Source organism: Pecten maximus, chromosome 10, assembly GCF_902652985.1.
Source record: "Pecten maximus chromosome 10, xPecMax1.1, whole genome shotgun sequence".
Lineage (NCBI taxonomy): Eukaryota > Metazoa > Mollusca > Bivalvia > Pectinida > Pectinidae > Pecten > Pecten maximus.
In genome coordinates, this window is record NC_047024.1 from 7484465 (window position 1) to 7503190 (window position 18726).

An 18726-nucleotide genomic window follows, 5' to 3' on the forward strand; every position below is an offset into this window, starting at 1 on the left:
ATATAAAATACACAACAGTCTTGATATTAGATTCCAAACAATACATCATTTTGATGTATGAAGAATCATCGGAAATACGAATTATTTCACAGGAGCTCAGTCTGGCCAAACAAACGTCATTAAATGTTTATCACCAAAATACATCAATTTTACAACATGGCAGTCATTTCGCGGTTTCAAAAACGAGTTACTAGCGGTGAAAAAGCAGGTAAATGATGGGTACTTCTGTACAAATCGTACGTCGTGTTGACAAGTGTTACTTGAAAGGGGGATATTTTAGTGACGATATTGTCTACAGGACAGGATCTAATGTTGGGTGTCGTAAGACACGAGTATTCCCGAAGAATATCGTGTGTACCACACAGTTTACAATTCTTCAACTGTAACGTTTTGGTACAGTATACAATTTTAAACGTGTATTTAAGCATTCAAAATAAAATGTAATGTTACAAATATCCCCCCTTAACATGTGAACCAATCTTCGTGTCCACTGTTTACACTTTACAGTGTATACTAAATATGATTTTATGTACTACTAGCTTTAGTCTGTTGATATGCCTGCATCTCTGTATACATGACACCATTTATCACCTTAACATATTAATTAGATCTTCTCCACGTGCACGTTATTCCAGTTTAGAGTGATCTCCCGTATATTTCAATTCAATATTTAATTACCTTACATATCAATAACCACCAATAAAATATATCGTATGATAAAGTTACATTGTATGGTAAAGGATTGTCATGTACTAAACGATATATGCCATTGACATACATCCTTAAATACAATGAGACTATGGCAGTCAGGTAGATAACTAATACTAGAAACAGGCCTACCAGTTTGAATAATTGCCAGTTTTTCAATAAACAGGGCAGACAGTGGGGGTGGAGGCCAAGAGCCAAATCTGACCACACAATTAGACATAAACCGCGTCTTTATTACACAATCAAGTTAAAACTATGAAGTTTACTTTAAATTACCTATCCATGTCGAGGTTTAGATATATACAAGTACAAAAATGGGTTGGAATTAAATTTAGATTTATAACAATCATCTACTTTAGAAATGTATATATCATGTACAATGAATGTTTCAAATGTGTTTTGTATCAGAACCAGCCACCACACATACTATGGTATACATATTTTATCTGTAGGAGGCACTCTTAATAGGTTTCCTCTAATTTCCAGTGAACATTACTATTTTACATGTCAGGATAAATTACTGAAAATTTACATGTAGCATATCATCCAAAAGGGATAAATTGGATTATATAGTAATGTAGCTGGGATGTTATGTTGCTGTAGATGATGTAAGTAGAGAAGTAATGATGCTGATGCTAACAAAGCCATGTTGAATTTAACAATAGGCCTATACCTGAAAATTTAAAAGTTTGCTAGTAGTTCAGGTTTTGATTTGGAATATCTTAACATCTGACCCATATGACCTTAAGAGTAGGTCAGGGTGATTCATTAAAACAAACTTGGAAGCCCTTCACTCTGGGCCTCTTAATTATTGAGAATTTTTTTTTTTTTTTACGATTTAAATAAATTTAAGCCCTGTGACCTTGAGGATAGGTCAAGGCCACTCCTTTGAATAAACTTTGTAGCATTACACTGCTACATGAAAGACCTTGGGACTTTTGGTTATTGAGATGTTGTTTAAAGATTTTAACCCATTTGACTCATGTAACCTTGAGAGTAGGTCAAGGTCTTCCATTAAAACAAACTTGTTAGCCATTCAACCCAGCATGCTACTTAATTTGTCAAATTTCATAACCTAATGGGTCCTCTTGGTTATTGAAAAGTTTTTGTTGAAAAAGATTTAAGATAATTTGACCCCTGTGACCTTAGAGTAGGTCAAGATCATTCATTTGAACAAGCCTGGTAGCATATCTCCAAGCATGCTACTGGCCAAATATCATGACCCTTGGACTTATTATTGGAAGATTTAAGTAGTGAAAAATATCACTTTAATAGAATGAATAACATTTGATATTTCACTGGTAAAAATGTAATAAATCAGGATATGCAAGGTTTAGGGGAGGAATAGCAATGGATCATGAGGGCTCGAATCTCCTGGTCAGGTGAGATAAAATCCAAAAAACAAGGCCTTGACTCCCCTGGTCAGGTGACATAAAACCAAAAAACAAGGACTTGACTCTCCTGGTCAGGTGAGATAAAAACCACAAAAACAATATGTTTGACTTTGATGACTTTTTATTTTACAAAAGAAATGAAACATCTGTGATGATCTACATTCTTACTATCTTACTCATCCTCACACCTATCTCTCATTCTATTTACAACTCTAATGTATCAGACACCAAACAAATATACATCAACACAATGAATATAAACAAGCCATATAACACCATAACATACACAGGTTACAGAAATAGGATTATGTCTATTGTAAACAACGGTTAAATACACCAAGGCCCTGTTGTTAGGGAGCTATCAACTTGGAGTAAGCAGTTCCTTATCCTATCATCAAGAAACATTAAACTAAATAAACTTAAACGTTTTACCTGTAACTGATGTATGGATTATCTCCCCTGAACAAGATTATCTCCCCTGAATATGAATTTTATATTACCTGAGAATTTCAGAATCAATGTATAGTACATATTCTTTTGAATTCTTAGAAGATATCACTCTTACCTCATGGATTACAAATTACACTACGTATTAGATCAATCACACTTATTTTGGAAAGAAACAAATGTTAGATGGCCCATATACCCTTCAGTTAACAAATTAAGACATTCCCCACAAATAACTGGAATTTCTGTAGTTGAGGTAATTTTTCTTTTCCATTTATTATACTTTTTTGCTTTGAAGACTTGATATATGAACAGTGATTTATGATAATTAGAATTGATAAGATTGCAAGATTGAAACTAAAGTGTGCCATGCAAGCATCAATTCCCTGGTAATGAAACTATCTGTTCAGATGAATTTCCACATTTTGAGAGATTTTTAATTAATTACTATACACCAGATACACTATTATTCTAACAAACACATATCAATATCAATTCATGTCAAATAATTGTTCTTCGTGTAACTTAACATGTATCACTAGATGTCAAACCATTGTTCTACATTCAAGTAACATGTACCAATACATGTCAAACCATAAGTAAGTGAAAACACTTTCCTGGTCCCAGCAAATTCCAGTTCCTACTGAACTACTGAACTCTAGTTTAAATGTTTGAGAATTTACTCATGAAAAAAAATCAAAAAATCATTCACATCTTTTCTTAAAAGACAGAGCACTAGATGGAAAGTATGAGATTCCAGAAGCAATTTATACACCCTATAAAACACTTTAATTTATGAACACAAACATTTTTTGTTTGTTGAATTCCACTTAAAAAAACAACAAAAAAAAACAACATCTTTGGACATGGGAGAACTACCATGGTACAAATTGACTGGAGTTTTGGATGTTTCCAATCTGCAAAAACAAATATTTTCCAAACACAATCTTAACAATTTAGCACCATGGAAATATTTCAACAGTATCTAAAATTGCATCATTTCAAAAAAAAAAATGTTCTGTAAAGCACTTCATCAAGTTGATTTTCCTTAGAACACATTGTAGAAACCAAAAGAGAATCCAGTTGAAAAGTGAAAAGTTTTCTTTTATGTTTCTGAATCTGATTTCTGCGACACATTACATCAAGACAACCATTGTGACCTTGACATGGCTATCAAGGACACTTGCGTTCCACACAGCTGCGGCCTCCCTCTTCATACTCCTGCTTAGATATCCACATCTGCTGGAACGAACCCTGTAAATATAGAGGAACACATAACTAATATTACAAATTTGTTGTAATGTTACTTGATTTTTCTAGCAATAAAGTGTTTTAGCTCTACAGAGAATGTCCATGATTCATATACTTAAGATTCGTGGTTGTTGAATAAAAGTTAACATTCAACTTTTCTCACAACTAAATGTGAAAACAAATGAGATATACATTGTATGAGACTTTTTATATTAGGTAATGTTTACTGATTAAACAGTGTAGTGACAACTACCAGGGGCAACATAAAGTAGTGACAACTACCAGGGGCAACATGAAGTACTGACAACTACCAGGGACAACACAAAGTAGTGACAACTATGTATACCAGGGACAACACAAAGTAGTGACAACTACCAGGGACAACACAAAGTAGTGACAACTGCCAGGGACAACAGAGTAGTGACAACTACCAGGGAGAATAAAAAGTAGTGACAACTACCAGGGACAACACAAAGTAGTGACAACTATCAGGGACAACACAAAGTAGTGACAACTACCAGGGACAACACAAAGTAGTGACAACTATCAGGGAGAATAAAAAGTAGTGACAACTACCAGGGACAACACAAAGTAGTGACAACTACCAGGGGCAACATAAAGTAGTGACAACTACCAGGGGCAACATGAAGTACTGACAACTACCAGGGACAACACAAAGTAGTGACAACTATGTATACCAGGGACAACACAAAGTAGTGACAACTACCAGGGACAACACAAAGTTGTGACAACTACCAGGGACAACACAAAGTAGTGACAACTACCAGGGACAACACAAAGTAGTGACAACTGCCAGGGACAACAGAGTAGTGACAACTACCAGGGAGAATAAAATTAGTGACAACTACCAGGGACAATACAAAGTAGTGACAACTACCAGGGAGAATAAAAAGTAGTGACAACTACCAGGGACAACACAAAGTAGTGACAACTACCAGGGACAACACAAAGTAGTGACAACTATGTATACCAGGGACAACACCAAGTAGTGACAACTACCAGGGACAACACAAAGTAGTGACAACTACCAGGGACAATACAAAGTAGTGACAACTACCAAGGAGAATAAAAAGTAGTGACAACTACCAGGGACAACACAAAGTAGTGACAACTACCAGGGACAACACAAAGTAGTGACAACTACCAGGGACAACACAAACTAGTGACAACTACCAGGGACAACACAAAGTAGTGACAACTACCAGGGACAATACAAAGTAGTGACAACTACCAGGGACAATAAAAAGTAGTGACAACTACCAGGGACAACACAAAGTAGTGACAACTACCAGGGACAATACAAAGTAGTGACAACTACCAGGGACAACACAAACTAGTGACATAGTGACAACTACCAGGGACAACACAAAGTTGTGACAACTACCAGGGACAACACAAAGTAGTGACAACTATGTATACCAGGGACAACACAAAGTAGTGACAACTACCAGGGACAACATAAACTAGTGACAACTATCAGGGACAACACAAACTAGTGACAACTACCAGGGACAACACAAACTAGTGACAACTACCAACTATGACACAAAGTTGTGACAACTACCAGGGACAACACAAAGTAGTGACAACTACCAACTATGACACAAAGTTGTGACAACTACCAGGGACAACACAAAGTAGTGACAACTACCAGGGACAACACAAACTAGTGACAACTACCAACTATGACACAAAGTTGTGACAACTACCAGGGACAACACAAAGTAGTTAAGACAACACAAAGTAGTGACAACTACCAGGGACAACACAAACTAGTGACAACTACCAGGGACAACACAAAGTAGTGAGGATAACACAAAGTAGTGACAACTACCAGAGACAATGATCCATTATTTAATGACCATAGCTGTAGATAGGATGTTAATTATTACAAAACCAATGACATGCTGCATTGCCAGTAAACAGCAGGTTTCAGAGGAACCACTCACATTAACACTTGGCAGGTTAATTGTTTAAACTTGTGTCAAGTTATGTTTTCCCTCAGTAGATTAACCTGAGCTGTTTCAGAATTATAACACCATTAGAAGATTTAGAAACTTCATTAGCAGCTCATTACATAGCACGTTAACCACCCAGGTCCATGAAATCAATCACAAACTGAAAGACAATTAATTTAAGACTCATCCAATTGTTTAAAATCTGGGAAATTACATTAATCATTCAACAGGATCCCGACATCTAAGCTTTAAAGTCTGTAAGTTCACATAACTCATCTTATAATTACAATTTCGCAGTCTTTGAGGATTCCAATTTTTCTCTTCAGACAGGGAAATTAACTCTTTTTCAAGATTTGCAAGCTGACATGATTAGAACATTAAATTAAGAAAACAGGATTGTGACCCTATGTGAACATAACTTTGACTTCGCATGTGGGTTAATGTTGCGTCCCGTTTTGTTGCTCATTAGTGTATTCATGTAAAATATACATTGTTGTACATTGTTGCAACTTGTACATTCCAATGACGTCACATTGTTTACAGATCCCGCGTTGTGTCTGCAATGCCTGACACGAAGGCTTCATTCTGTGTTTTTTAGTGTTTTTGTTAGTTTTCTGATAATTCAATTGATCAGGTATGATTAAACAACCCCAATTAATATGAGGTGTGATTGTAATTTTAAGTTTAAACCGCATGTTGCGAAAAATACTTCAACTTTCACTTTGTCAGTGCATTCGTGATCGCAGCTTCGATCGGCTGTCATGGCAACGACGAGGACGGTGGTTTCATCACAGTGGCGAATTTACAAACTTGCATGTGTACAGCCGAAAACTTCTAACTATACCTTATGTCTTTGGAAATCATCTGTAAATAATTAATTGAATTAATTACGATCCATTGCATTCGTTTATTAACGTTTGTTCGTTTCTATATGCCGATTTCGATACTTAAAACACTGAAGAGTTCCAATATTGGAGAATGAACATTAACACTTGCTCTATGAATCGTCCTAGAGCACCCGACTACCCTAAATCAATACTTATGAAACAGGTAAGAGCGTGAAGGTAATTGTATGAGAACAACGAAAAGTGCTGTACATTCTTACGAAAATGACAAATATCGTCAAAATTACTTAAAAAGTAGTCAATTAATCGGCACTTCTTCAATTAACACCAGTTTATAACGCCGTTATGTAACCATACTTGAATAAATAGAAGAATGTACAGCACTTTTTCTCGGTTTCTTAGCACGATGAATAAGTGTATCATATTTGTTTGTACGACAAAATACGTTGGTCGGGTGCTCTGGCCATATTTACCGACCAAGTGTTAATGTAGTCCTTCGTGCCGGTCACGTGACCACGCGAGAACACGAGGAACGACGAAAACATCCCGATAAAGACGTTGGACACCTAACATTAAAATCCGATCAAGAAAACAAACAGAACTAACCGGGAAATCATTAAATATTGAATTTATATTAAAACATGATGTTTTTTGTTCTTTTTAATTATAAATGCAACATTAACCCACATGCGTTGAACTCAGGAACTTTAATTTGACCTCATCAGAAAATCATGGCATTGACCTTCAAGAGATATCAACCAGTAGAAATGACCTATCAAAGACATCAACCAATAGAAATGACCTATCATAGACAACAACCAATAAAAATTAACCTATCATAGACGACAACCAATAGAAATGACATATCATAGACAACAACCAATAGAAATGACCTATCATAGACAACAACCAATAGAAATGACCTATCATAGACAACAACCAATAAAAATGACCTATCATAGACAACAACCAATAGAAATGACATATCATTGACAACAACCAATAGAAATGACCTATCATAGACATCAACCAACAGAAATGACCAATCATAGACATCAACCAATAGAAATGACCTATCATAGACAACAACCAATAGAAATGACCTATCATAGACAGCAACCAATAGAAATGACCTATCAGAGACACAAACCAATTGCAAATGTTAACCAGTCAGAGTGTAGAATAATAAGGTAATTTTGAAGATTTCACTCTAAACTGAACTTTAAAATCTTAATCTACAAATATTGAACATACTGTGCTAATAAAATGTTAGGGGAAAAAAGCATACTGAGTATTGCTGAAGCAATTACATGTGTATACTGTAATGATTTTTAAAGAAACTTCTATTTTACTAATATTATTAAAAGTGACCTTGACCTTGACCTAACAACCCTGAAAGGCAAACATGTCCAAGATAATTATATTATGATCCTTCATAATTGTGTAAAGTTTGATAAAAATCCCTCAAGTACAAGACGGACGGAGAGTAAACCTATCTCCTTGGTTTCACCGGTTGAGGACTGATACATGTAATGAAGAATGACCTATCTCCTTGGTTTCACCGGTGGAGGACTGATACATGTAATGAAGAATGACCTATCTCCTTGGTTTCACCGGTGGAGGACTGATACATGTAATGAAGAATGACCTATCTCCTTGGTGTCACCGGTTGAGGACTGATACATGTAATGAAGAATGACCTATCTCCTTGGTTTCACCGGTTGAGGACTGATACATGTAATGAAGAATGACACAGAAACTGTCAAGCAGAGGGTAGTTTGCTAATTGTTGATGTTTCCTGTAATCTAAATGCTGTCTTAAACTTTGAACATTGTACATACAAATAAAATTGTATCAATAAAAGAAACTTGTATTTAAACAAACTATAAAGCATAGAAATTAAAAAGATAGGAAAGGACTGAGATGTATAACAGACAAAGTGATCACTGTAGGATGTACCTGCATGCGGTGTGCACCAATTACATAGAGACTCACAAAAGAGTGCCAATAAAACATAAATAATTGCCATACATCAAACGTGTGTGGGTTACCAACTGTAACAAATGACTGTCATGTCAACTGGACATCACACCTGATAAACTGGTACCACCTCGACATGTAACATACAAACTAACATTGATAAACAACACTGATTGGTGGAGAGTACAGGGAAACTTACCAAAGACGCCAAGATTGATCCTCCAATCCAACTGCTGAATCGCCTCTCGGCCGTGCCTGTGGCTGATATGATCTTCAATCTCATGCTCTGAAAAAACAATGAATAATGTATGAAAGACTACAACAAACGGAGAATATCAACAACCATTTAAACACGAATTTGGTACACCCTATCTAACCAAAAAACACCTTCCCATTATCAGTTTTTTGGGGAAGATTTTTAAGTTATCCCCCTTTGTGAATGACAGGTTATACCCGGATCTGCTAGCGAGATGAAACATCCGACCTGTAAACAACCTCAGAATCAGTCACAAATGTTTGTTTGCAGCATCTGCACATTATCACAGAAGCTGTTTTTATAATGAATGAGAATTCCACTGAATTTCCTGTCTCACCGTTCCACCCCCAGACTCTCTAAATTCAAAATATTCTGATTAAATGTATTTTATATGTTAACTATATGATATGTTCAGAATGTCAAGTCAATCAAACTTTCTGAAGAAGTTATTACCAAATCTTAAAATCTACAATTTTTTTTATGTTTTTGGAGTATTTCTTATTTCTTTCTGCATCTTGGTTTATTTAGTTATATGATCTAGCCACCAATACCTAATTGGCTTGAAATAGCAATTTGCATCTTCTTAATGTTAATGGAAAGTCTAAATTCACCTGAATGTCAAGTAGATTTAAGCAAAAATTGTACAGTTGTTTAACTGTTTAAGTACAATGTTAAATAATGATTCATTCTAAATTCTAACTTCTTAACATCGTTGTGCAACACTTCAGTCTGGCTCCTGTCCCTTTGTGCAGAGGGACAAAAAATAAATATTTTTCTGAGATAGAGAGGAGTCCATCACATGCTAGTTTTTCTGTGCCTTAAGTTTTAATATTATGGAAATGTGTCCATAAATTAAAACTGATGTGCCATAGAAGTTTTATACAACTCACATACACGCTTAATTCATTTCAATTAGCTTCATATCTCAACAATCCAATGTAAAACTCTTATCAATAACATTTTGATAAAAACCTATGCATCATACATATCAAATGTAGACAACTCATAAATGTGCCCTGCACAACCCAAATCTGACAGAGTTTTTTATAAAATGTTTCTCAAAATACCAACAGTACATGGAGCTTTGTGATAAAGATGTATCATCTATTCCAAGGAAATGTAGACGCTGTACATAAATGTTAGCAAAAAGCTTCTATTACCTGTACAAAAATGAAACTCCATAAAGTCTTTTAGTTTGACAAGATAGGCTGGTGAAGAACGGTGCCGCACAACAAATTGGCTGGTTCCCTACTGTTCCACATGATAAGGAGATGTATAGACAGTGCATTGGATCGCCTTAAATACTAAGTACAGATACCTCTGTCTGCAGAAACATTTCACAAATTCATCTGATAAGAGCTAAAATATTGGTGGCTCAATGTAATTAATCAGTTATTGCACTCAAGAAATTAAACATTATCAGTAAATTAATTGGTGCAGGATTTCTCAAGCTTCCCGGTGGAGACAGGTTTAATTTATATGTATTGGTTGACAATTAACAGCCAGTGATAGAAATTAAACATAACTAGTAAATTAATTGGTTCAGGGTTTTCTAAGATTCTCAATCATCATAGACAAATTTATTTGTAATTGAAAAGTAAATATCAATTCATTTTGTCCATTTTTGTATTAAAACAGTGAAGATTCCTACATTTTATTCAAGCCATTTCCATATTTTTCTGTGCAAATGTGCACTCTGGACTTCTTGGTTATGCAGAAGAATTTTTTACTTTGATACCTCTAAACTTGAAATTGGGTCAAAGACATTTATTTGAAATAACCTGTCATTTCTACATACTCTATGGCTCAATACTAACCCTGTGTCTCCCGCCTTTTTTTTTTTTTAGAGGATGCATACGTTTGGCAACACTAATGACATATGACCACATGAACATATGATAATTAAGGCAACTAATTTATATATAATCAAGCCACCTAAACACCATTTACTGGTCCTTCCATGCAAGGTTATTTTTTAAACTTTAACTAGTTATTTTACAGTAAACCAGGTTATTTGAATCAACTTTAACTAGTTAGTTTACAGTAAACCATGTTATTTGAATCAACTTTAACTAGTTATCTTACAGTAAACCAGGTTATTTGAATCAACTTTAACTAGTTAGTTTACAGTAAACCATGTTATTTGAATTAACTTTAACTAGTTATTTTACAGTAAACCAGGTTATTTGAATCAACTTTAACTAGTTAGTTTACAGTAAACCATGTTATTTGAATCAACTTTAACTAGTTAGTTTACAGTAAACCAGGTTATTTGAATCAACTTTAACTAGTTATTTTACAGTAAACCAGGTTATTTGAACAAACCTGACAATGGTAAAAAGACCTTCAAGGCACATTGAGTAAAATATTGCCAGATTAAAACAAATTCAAATCTGATGATAAACACAAGCTTAAAATCATATAAATACAATAAACCAGGTTATTTATTAATTAAAACTACAATCAGTTAACCTGGTTATTGATACAAACTACAATCAGTTATATATAGGTAGCCAGGTTATTAGTATATACTATAATCAGTAATATATAATTAACCAGGTTATGAGTACAAACTTCAATGGGAATTTTATATAATTAACCAGGCTATTAGTAAAAACTACAATAAGTTATATAATATTATTATATTTAACTTAGGTTATTAGTATAGGAGCAGTTGATGGTTATATCACGTCGGAAAACAAAGTGAGCACAAACATTTCATGTTATAAGATGATTTGTGCTGAATAAAGCCTTTTGAATAATAATAGGATTACATTCCTTTTCTAAAAAAAAAGTAAATGACAATTTTAGACCTTTTAAATCCTTCAAACGAATTTAAATTGTTGAAGCAATCAAATGGTTTCCAATTGAGAATGAATAAATTCTTGTTCTTTGAAACTAAAAAAAACACATAAATCAGTCACTAGAAGCTGATAAGACGAGAATAATTAGGGTTCAGTGTTAACAAATGGCTGCTAATTTTGGGTGTGGTTGAATGGTGTCTCCAGTGTTGTGTTATAGATGAGCCCCACCTCTCTTATAGGGTACATTACAGGCAGACTAGTGGCATTTCATTCTCATTTTCTCCTTTTTAAGAATAGTATACAGGTATTTTAATGCATATTTTAATTGTCTAACCAGGTATGAATGGGAAGTGTTGTACATTGGACCAGTCAGAGCCGTTTTAGTAACTGATCAAGACAGATATAAATCAAAATACAATACAAATTATAATACTCTATATAGGTATTGTGTGCTATCAAAGTTTGTGTCCTTTGCCAAGACACTGTACCCAAATTGTGCTGTATAACATGCAATGTATTTTCCATATGTTGTTCTGTGATAGGTAGCCACCAGCTACTACAAGATCTCCTCCACAAACTAACCCTGACGGTTGATTAGGTGGTGAACCTAGCTTACAAACACAAATAAGTATACATCACACCTTGTTGTTGAGACAGTCATAACAACTGGTATTTCTTTACTCTATAGCTCTTCAAATACCTACATCTTCAACATAAGACTATAATATCAGTCATGACACAATGAGTACATAGCAAGATGATATTAGCATTCACTTTCAAATCAATTAGGGTAAAATGAATTTTATAAAATTGTTTGAACAGAAATGTCATATTTTGATATACATGTACATGTGTATAACATTTTACTTCTTTATTTGTGTGATATCGATGTTGTTGATGACAGGAAGAAAAAAGTATTTGAATTTCCTGACATAGTTGTATTGTGATATATGACCCTGTCAAGACGTGAGATGATGACCCATACGAGCAAATTTTGAGACAGAAAATGCCTGATGTATCCCGCTACATATTATCACAAGAGGTAATCAAAGTGTCCCTCCTGTAGATTACCCAGAGGTAACCAAAGTGTCCCTCCTGAAGATTACCCAGAGGTAACCAAAGTGTCCCTCCTGTAGATCAAAGAGGTAACCAAAGTGTCCCTCCTGTATATCAAAGAGGTAACCAAAGTGTCCCTCCTGTAGATTACCCAGAGGTAACCAAAGTGTCCCTCCTGTATATCAAAGAGGTAACCAAAGTGTCCCTCCTGTAGATTAAAGAGGTAACCAAAGTGTCCCTCCTGTAGATCAAAGAGGTAACCAAAGTGTCCCTCCTGTAGATCAAAGAGGTAACCAAAGTGTCACTCCTGTAGATCAAAGAGGTAACCAAAGTGTCCCTCCTGTAGATCAAAGAGGTAACCAAAGTGTCCCTCCTGTAGATCAAAGAGGTAACCAAAGTGTCCCTCCTGTAGATCAAAGAGTTAACCAAAGTGTCCCTCCTGTAGATTACAAAGAGGTAACCAAAGTGTCACTCCTGTAGATTACACAGAGGTAACCAAAGTGTCCCTCCTGTAGATCAAAGAGGTAACCAAAGTGTCCCTCCTGTAGATTACCCAGAGGTAACCAAAGTGTCTCTCCTGTAGATTACCCAGAGGTAACCAAAGTGTCCCTCCTGTAGATTAACCAGAGGTAACCAAAGTGTCCCTCCTGTAGATCAAAGAGGTAACCAAAGTGTCCCTCCTGTAGATCAAAGAGGTAACCAAAGTGTCCCTCCTGTAGATCAAAGAGGTAACCAAAGTGTCCCTTCTGTAGATCAAAGAGGTAACCAAAGTGTTCCTCCTGTAGATCAAAGAGGTAAGTGTCCCTCCTGTAGATCAAAGAGGTAACCGAAGTGTCCCTCCTGTAGATCAAAGAGGTAACCGAAGTGTCCCTCCTGTAGATCAAAGAGGTAACCAAAGTGTCCCTCCTGTAGATCAAAGAGGTAACCAAAGTGTCCCTCCTGTAGATTACCCAGAGGTAACCAAAGTGTCCCTCCTGTAGATTAAACAGAGGTAACCAAAGTGTTCCTCCTGTAGATCAAAGAGGTAACCAAAGTGTCCCTCCTGTAGATCAAAGAGGTAACCAGTGTCCCTCATGTAGATTACCCAGAGGTAACCAAAGTATCCCTCCTGTAGATCAAAGAGGTAACCAAAGTGTCCCTCCTGTAGATCAAAGAGGTAACCAAAGTGTCCCTCCTGTAGATCAAAGAGGTAACCAAAGTGTCCCTCCTGTAGATCAAAGAGGTAACAGAAGTGTCCCTCCTGTAGATCAAAGAGGTAACCAAAGTGTCCCTCCTGTAGATCAAAGAGGTAACCAGTGTCCCTCCTGTAGATTACCCAGAGGTAACCAAAGTGTCCCTCCTGTAGATCAAAGAGGTAACCAAAGTGTCCCTCCTGTAGATTACCCAGAGTTAACCAAAGTGTCCCTCCTGTAGATTAACCAGAGGTAACCAAAGTGTCCCTCCTGTAGATCAAAGAGGTAACCAAAGTGTCCCTCCTGTAGATCAAAGAGGTAACCAAAGTGTCTCTCCTGCAGAAAGGGGCCGCGGCGGCCGAGTGGTTAAGGTGTCCCGACACTTTAACACTAGCCCTCCACCTCTGGGTTGCGAGTTCGAAACCTACGTGGGGCAGTTGCCAAGTACTGACCGTAGGCCGGTGGTTTTTCTCCGGGTACTCCGGCTTTCCTCCACCTCCAAAACCTGGCACGTCCTTAAATGACCCTGGCTGTTAATAGGACGTTAAACAAAAACAAACCAAACCAAAACCTCCTCCAGATTAAGGATTGTTCACAGGTCTTCTTTGTATAAGACAATGATACAAGTAAACCAATCAGATGTATCAGTTAATAGCAACACTTAATTACCACCTTTCTTTTCCCCGACTCTCACCCACATTATGTATTTTTTTCATTGCATGGTAAGAAGACCTGCAAGACACAATGTGTAGAATATTTCCAGAATAAAACAAATTCAAATTTGATGAAGGTCACAAGCTTAAAAACACTAAACAAATGTTTACCACAACCTCTTGTATATTGCAGCGAAAAAAAAACCCAGTGTAGTTCGTTATACAAACCGTTGTAGTATTTCAGTCTTCTGGTGTCTCATGCTCTGAACCAAACATATCACAATGTTAACAGACCCAGCTAATTTCTATGGAGTCTACAAGCTATTTGAATTTGCTGTAAAGTGTAAAATGCATTCCTGGTATTTCACAGCTGGTCAAATATTTCATGCTTTTCTCGGTCGGATCTAGTTTGCAGATATTTAACTTCATAGAGCTCTGCCATGTAAAATTTCTACAGTGAATACCTCTATATACTGGTGTGTAGATAAATATTCACTGGATATTTATTATGCTACTTTATCAAACTAAAATGAATATACAAATGTAGCAAAATTAAATCCCCCATGAATATTACCAACTTTACAAAACACTGATTTGAATTCTCCGTTTATAATTTATCACTAATTTGACAATAAAATGGTCTGACTAATCCAGACTGCGTCCCTATCTTGTACTTGTACAGTAAAATGGTCTGACTAATCTAGACTCTGTATTAATGTCTGACTAATCCAGACTCTGTATCACTGTCTGGTACAAGTACAATAAAATGGTCTTACTAATCCAGACTCTGTATCACTGTCTGACTAATCCAGACTCTGTATCACTGTCTGGTACAAGTACAATAAAATGGTCTGACTAATCCAGACTCTGTATCACTGTCCGACTAATCCAGACTCTGTATCACTGTCTGACTAATCCAGACTCTGTATCACTGTCTGACTGATCCAGACTCTGTATCACTGTCTGACTAATCCAGACTCTGTATCACTGTCTGGTACAAGTACAATAAAATGGTCTGACTAATCCAGACTCTGTATCACTGTCTGGTACAAGTACAATAAAATGGTCTGACTAATCGAGACTCTGTATCACTGTCTGGTACAAGTACAATAAAATGGTCTGACTAATCCAGACTCTGTATCACTGTCTGGTACAAGTACAATAAAATGGTCTGACAAATCCAGACTCTGTATCACTGTCTGACTGATCCAGACTCTGTATCACTGTCTGACTAATCCAGACTCTGTATCACTGTCCGGTACAAGTACAATAAAATGGTCTGACTAATCCAGACTCTGTATCACTGTCTGGTACAAGTACAATAAAATGGTCTGACTAATCCAGACTCTGTATCACTGTCTGACTAATCCAGACTCGGTATCACTGTCTGGCTAATCCAGCCTCTGTATCGATAACTGTCTGACTAATCCAGACTCTGTATCACTGTCTGACTAATCCAGACTCTGTATCACTGTCTGGTACAAGTACAATAAAATGGTCTGACTAATCCAGACTGTGTATCACTGTCTGGCTAATCCAGATTCTGTATCACTGTCTGACTAATCCAGACTCTGTATCACTGTCTGACTAATCCAGACTGTATCACTGTCTGACTAATCCAGACTCTGTATCACTGTCTGACTAATCCAGACTCTGTATCACTGTCTGGTACAAATACAATAAAATGGTCTGACTAATCCAGACTTTGTATCACTGTCTGGTACAAGTACAATAAAATGGTATGACTAATCCAGACTCTGTATCACTGTCTGACTAATCCAGACTCTGTATCACTGTCTGGTACAAATACAATAAAATGGTCTGACTAATCCAGACCCTGTATCACTGTCTGACTAATCCAGACTCTGTATCACTGTCTGACTAATCCAGACTCTGTATCACTGTCTGGTACAAGTACAATAAAATGGTCTGACTAATCCAGACTCTGTATCACTGTCTGACTATTCCAAACTCAGTGTATCACTGTCTGACTAATCCAGACTTTGTATCACTGTCTGGTACAAATACAATAAAATGGTCTGACTAATCCAGACTCTGTATCACTGTCTTTGTGCTTTGTGTACATCTTTGTAACTCTAATATCAAAACGATTTTTAAGTTGACCTAGGTCTCAAATCATGTTATTACATTCAAATATTATATTCATAATCAGTTAACTCCTCTTTATAGACAGCATAAATGAGTGTGTATTTCTGTGAAATCTGAACATGACAGACTCAAAAACGAGCACACTTCTCATACAATATACAGCTGCCTTGTTTTTGCATCACATTTTATTTGAAAATGTCTACATATATATACAACTTCTAATGAGTTCATGCTATAGAATTAAACAGGTATCGTTGAAAGTCTCTAAAAGTCTTGATATGCAAGATATTTAGTAAAATTTTCAGAAAATGATAAAGAATTAAAAAAAAACATTCTGGGAAAATAGTTTTTCTGTTTCCATCCAAAATCATCAATTAACTATCTGAAAAAATAAATACACTATATCAACAACAAAGATAGTTTGTTGCTTCTGATTAAAATCTTCACTTTCGAAATATACACACTCCCACCAAATATCAAGTGTGTCCCAAATCACATAAATATTCATATCAGAAATATAGGTACGTGCCTCAAATATCAAGTGTTTCACAATATATCAAATTACTCTTTTTCTGAAAACATTTCTCATTGGAATCTCAAAAACACATCATAAAATAACTGATAAAGACTACCTTCCCCATGCATTCAGATAAATTCTATAAAGCAAACAATAGTTAGAGTTATTCCCCTTCATTCCAGCCAAATTTACATAAATCCTGGAAGACTGTTAGAGTTACTTCCCTTACAAAATCTATAATGGTTAAGTCATCTTCAAGTACCTGGTAAGTGGTTTCAAATGGAACTCATCCATACCAAGGGTGTGTTATTTTGTCATACGTGGTTCAGTGCTCCAGATAACTTTTGAACAGGTGAGGTTTTTAATCATACCTCAGGAAAATGCTGTTTTTTTTTCACTCGTATCTTAAGTGGAGTGTACCTTTATCTTCAAAAATATAACTTTTACTTCTCACAATTCTCAATACATTTGCTATTGATATGGAAGGTTATAGTTTAGTGTTCATATTACAATACATATATCTAGGATATATAACAAGTCGACAAGGATTAATTAAGTTTTGTTGGCTTTTGTTTAATTCAAGTGTTTTTAGCAATAGCAGAAATGTGATCTAAAAATTCTCGTCACATTTGGACTATATTTTATAAAGACTTTGTCTTTCTAAAAATCAAAACGTGACATTCATTTCAGATTAAAATTGTTATGTACATACAAGGCACATCTAAAAAATTGACCTTATATTTATACTTCTCATCCATGTTGGGGTAACATTAGGTCCGTGAATCAATCTTTTCATGTTTAGATAAAGTTCAGTAATTGTTCATACCTATAACTTGTTATTTCTTTGTTATATATGTTTTGACTCCTTTTCAGACTCTATTCCCTTCTGTAAAAACCACATGCAGAAATGGTTTTTGCTTGGAAAGGGCCATTTTTTGCTACTATTCATGATCATATAAACGCTTTACAATAACACGCTTATCTGACAAGCGTAACTGTGATATGAATTATAATCTGCTAAAAATTGGTGTCCAAGCCTGACGAAAGTATTCAGATTTTGCCTGCATTATTGATGCAAGTATGAGTATTTTGCCTGCGTAATTTGCGAAGAATTGTTCGTAAATATGCATTCACCAAGGCTATCTGGAGCACTGGTGGCTATTTTATAGTTTATGGCTTACCAGTGGAAACATCAGCCATAACAGCAGCATCACCAAATGTAGACTATAATTTTTTGTACAAATTTACATTATTCTAGTTTAAACGTGAAAATGTAGGTTATGTACATGTGTTACTCTATATCATGGCTATTATGCTTGGCCATGCAGTAAATGATACATCTGCTTATAGCCCTGGGAGATTACCCAATATATATTGGGTTATTTATATATTGAGTAATTTTTGTGAAAATCATAAAAATATTCCATTTGCAATTTTTAACAATTTTTAATTTTTTTTTTATTTCAATATCCAAGAAGATCAAAAAGGAGACAATATCAACACTTAACTGTAGATTTTACAGCCAGTCACAATGATATTTACAGCACTGTTTACT

At 35.6% G+C, this 18726-nt stretch overlaps 1 protein-coding gene across 1 annotated transcript in view; it reads right to left on the reverse strand.

The window, feature by feature from the left end:
• Positions 1-2205: 2205 nt before the first annotated feature.
• LOC117335803 (actin-like protein 6B) overlaps positions 2206-18726 on the reverse strand; it is a 38322-nt gene continuing 21801 nt past the window's right edge. The window contains exons 13-14 of the mRNA XM_033895997.1: positions 8804-8890; positions 2206-3803 (exon numbers count right to left, since the gene is read on the reverse strand). Coding sequence (XP_033751888.1) covers positions 3723-3803; positions 8804-8890 — 168 coding nt within the window. The 3' untranslated portion in view covers positions 2206-3722. The remainder of the gene's footprint in view (positions 3804-8803; positions 8891-18726) is intronic.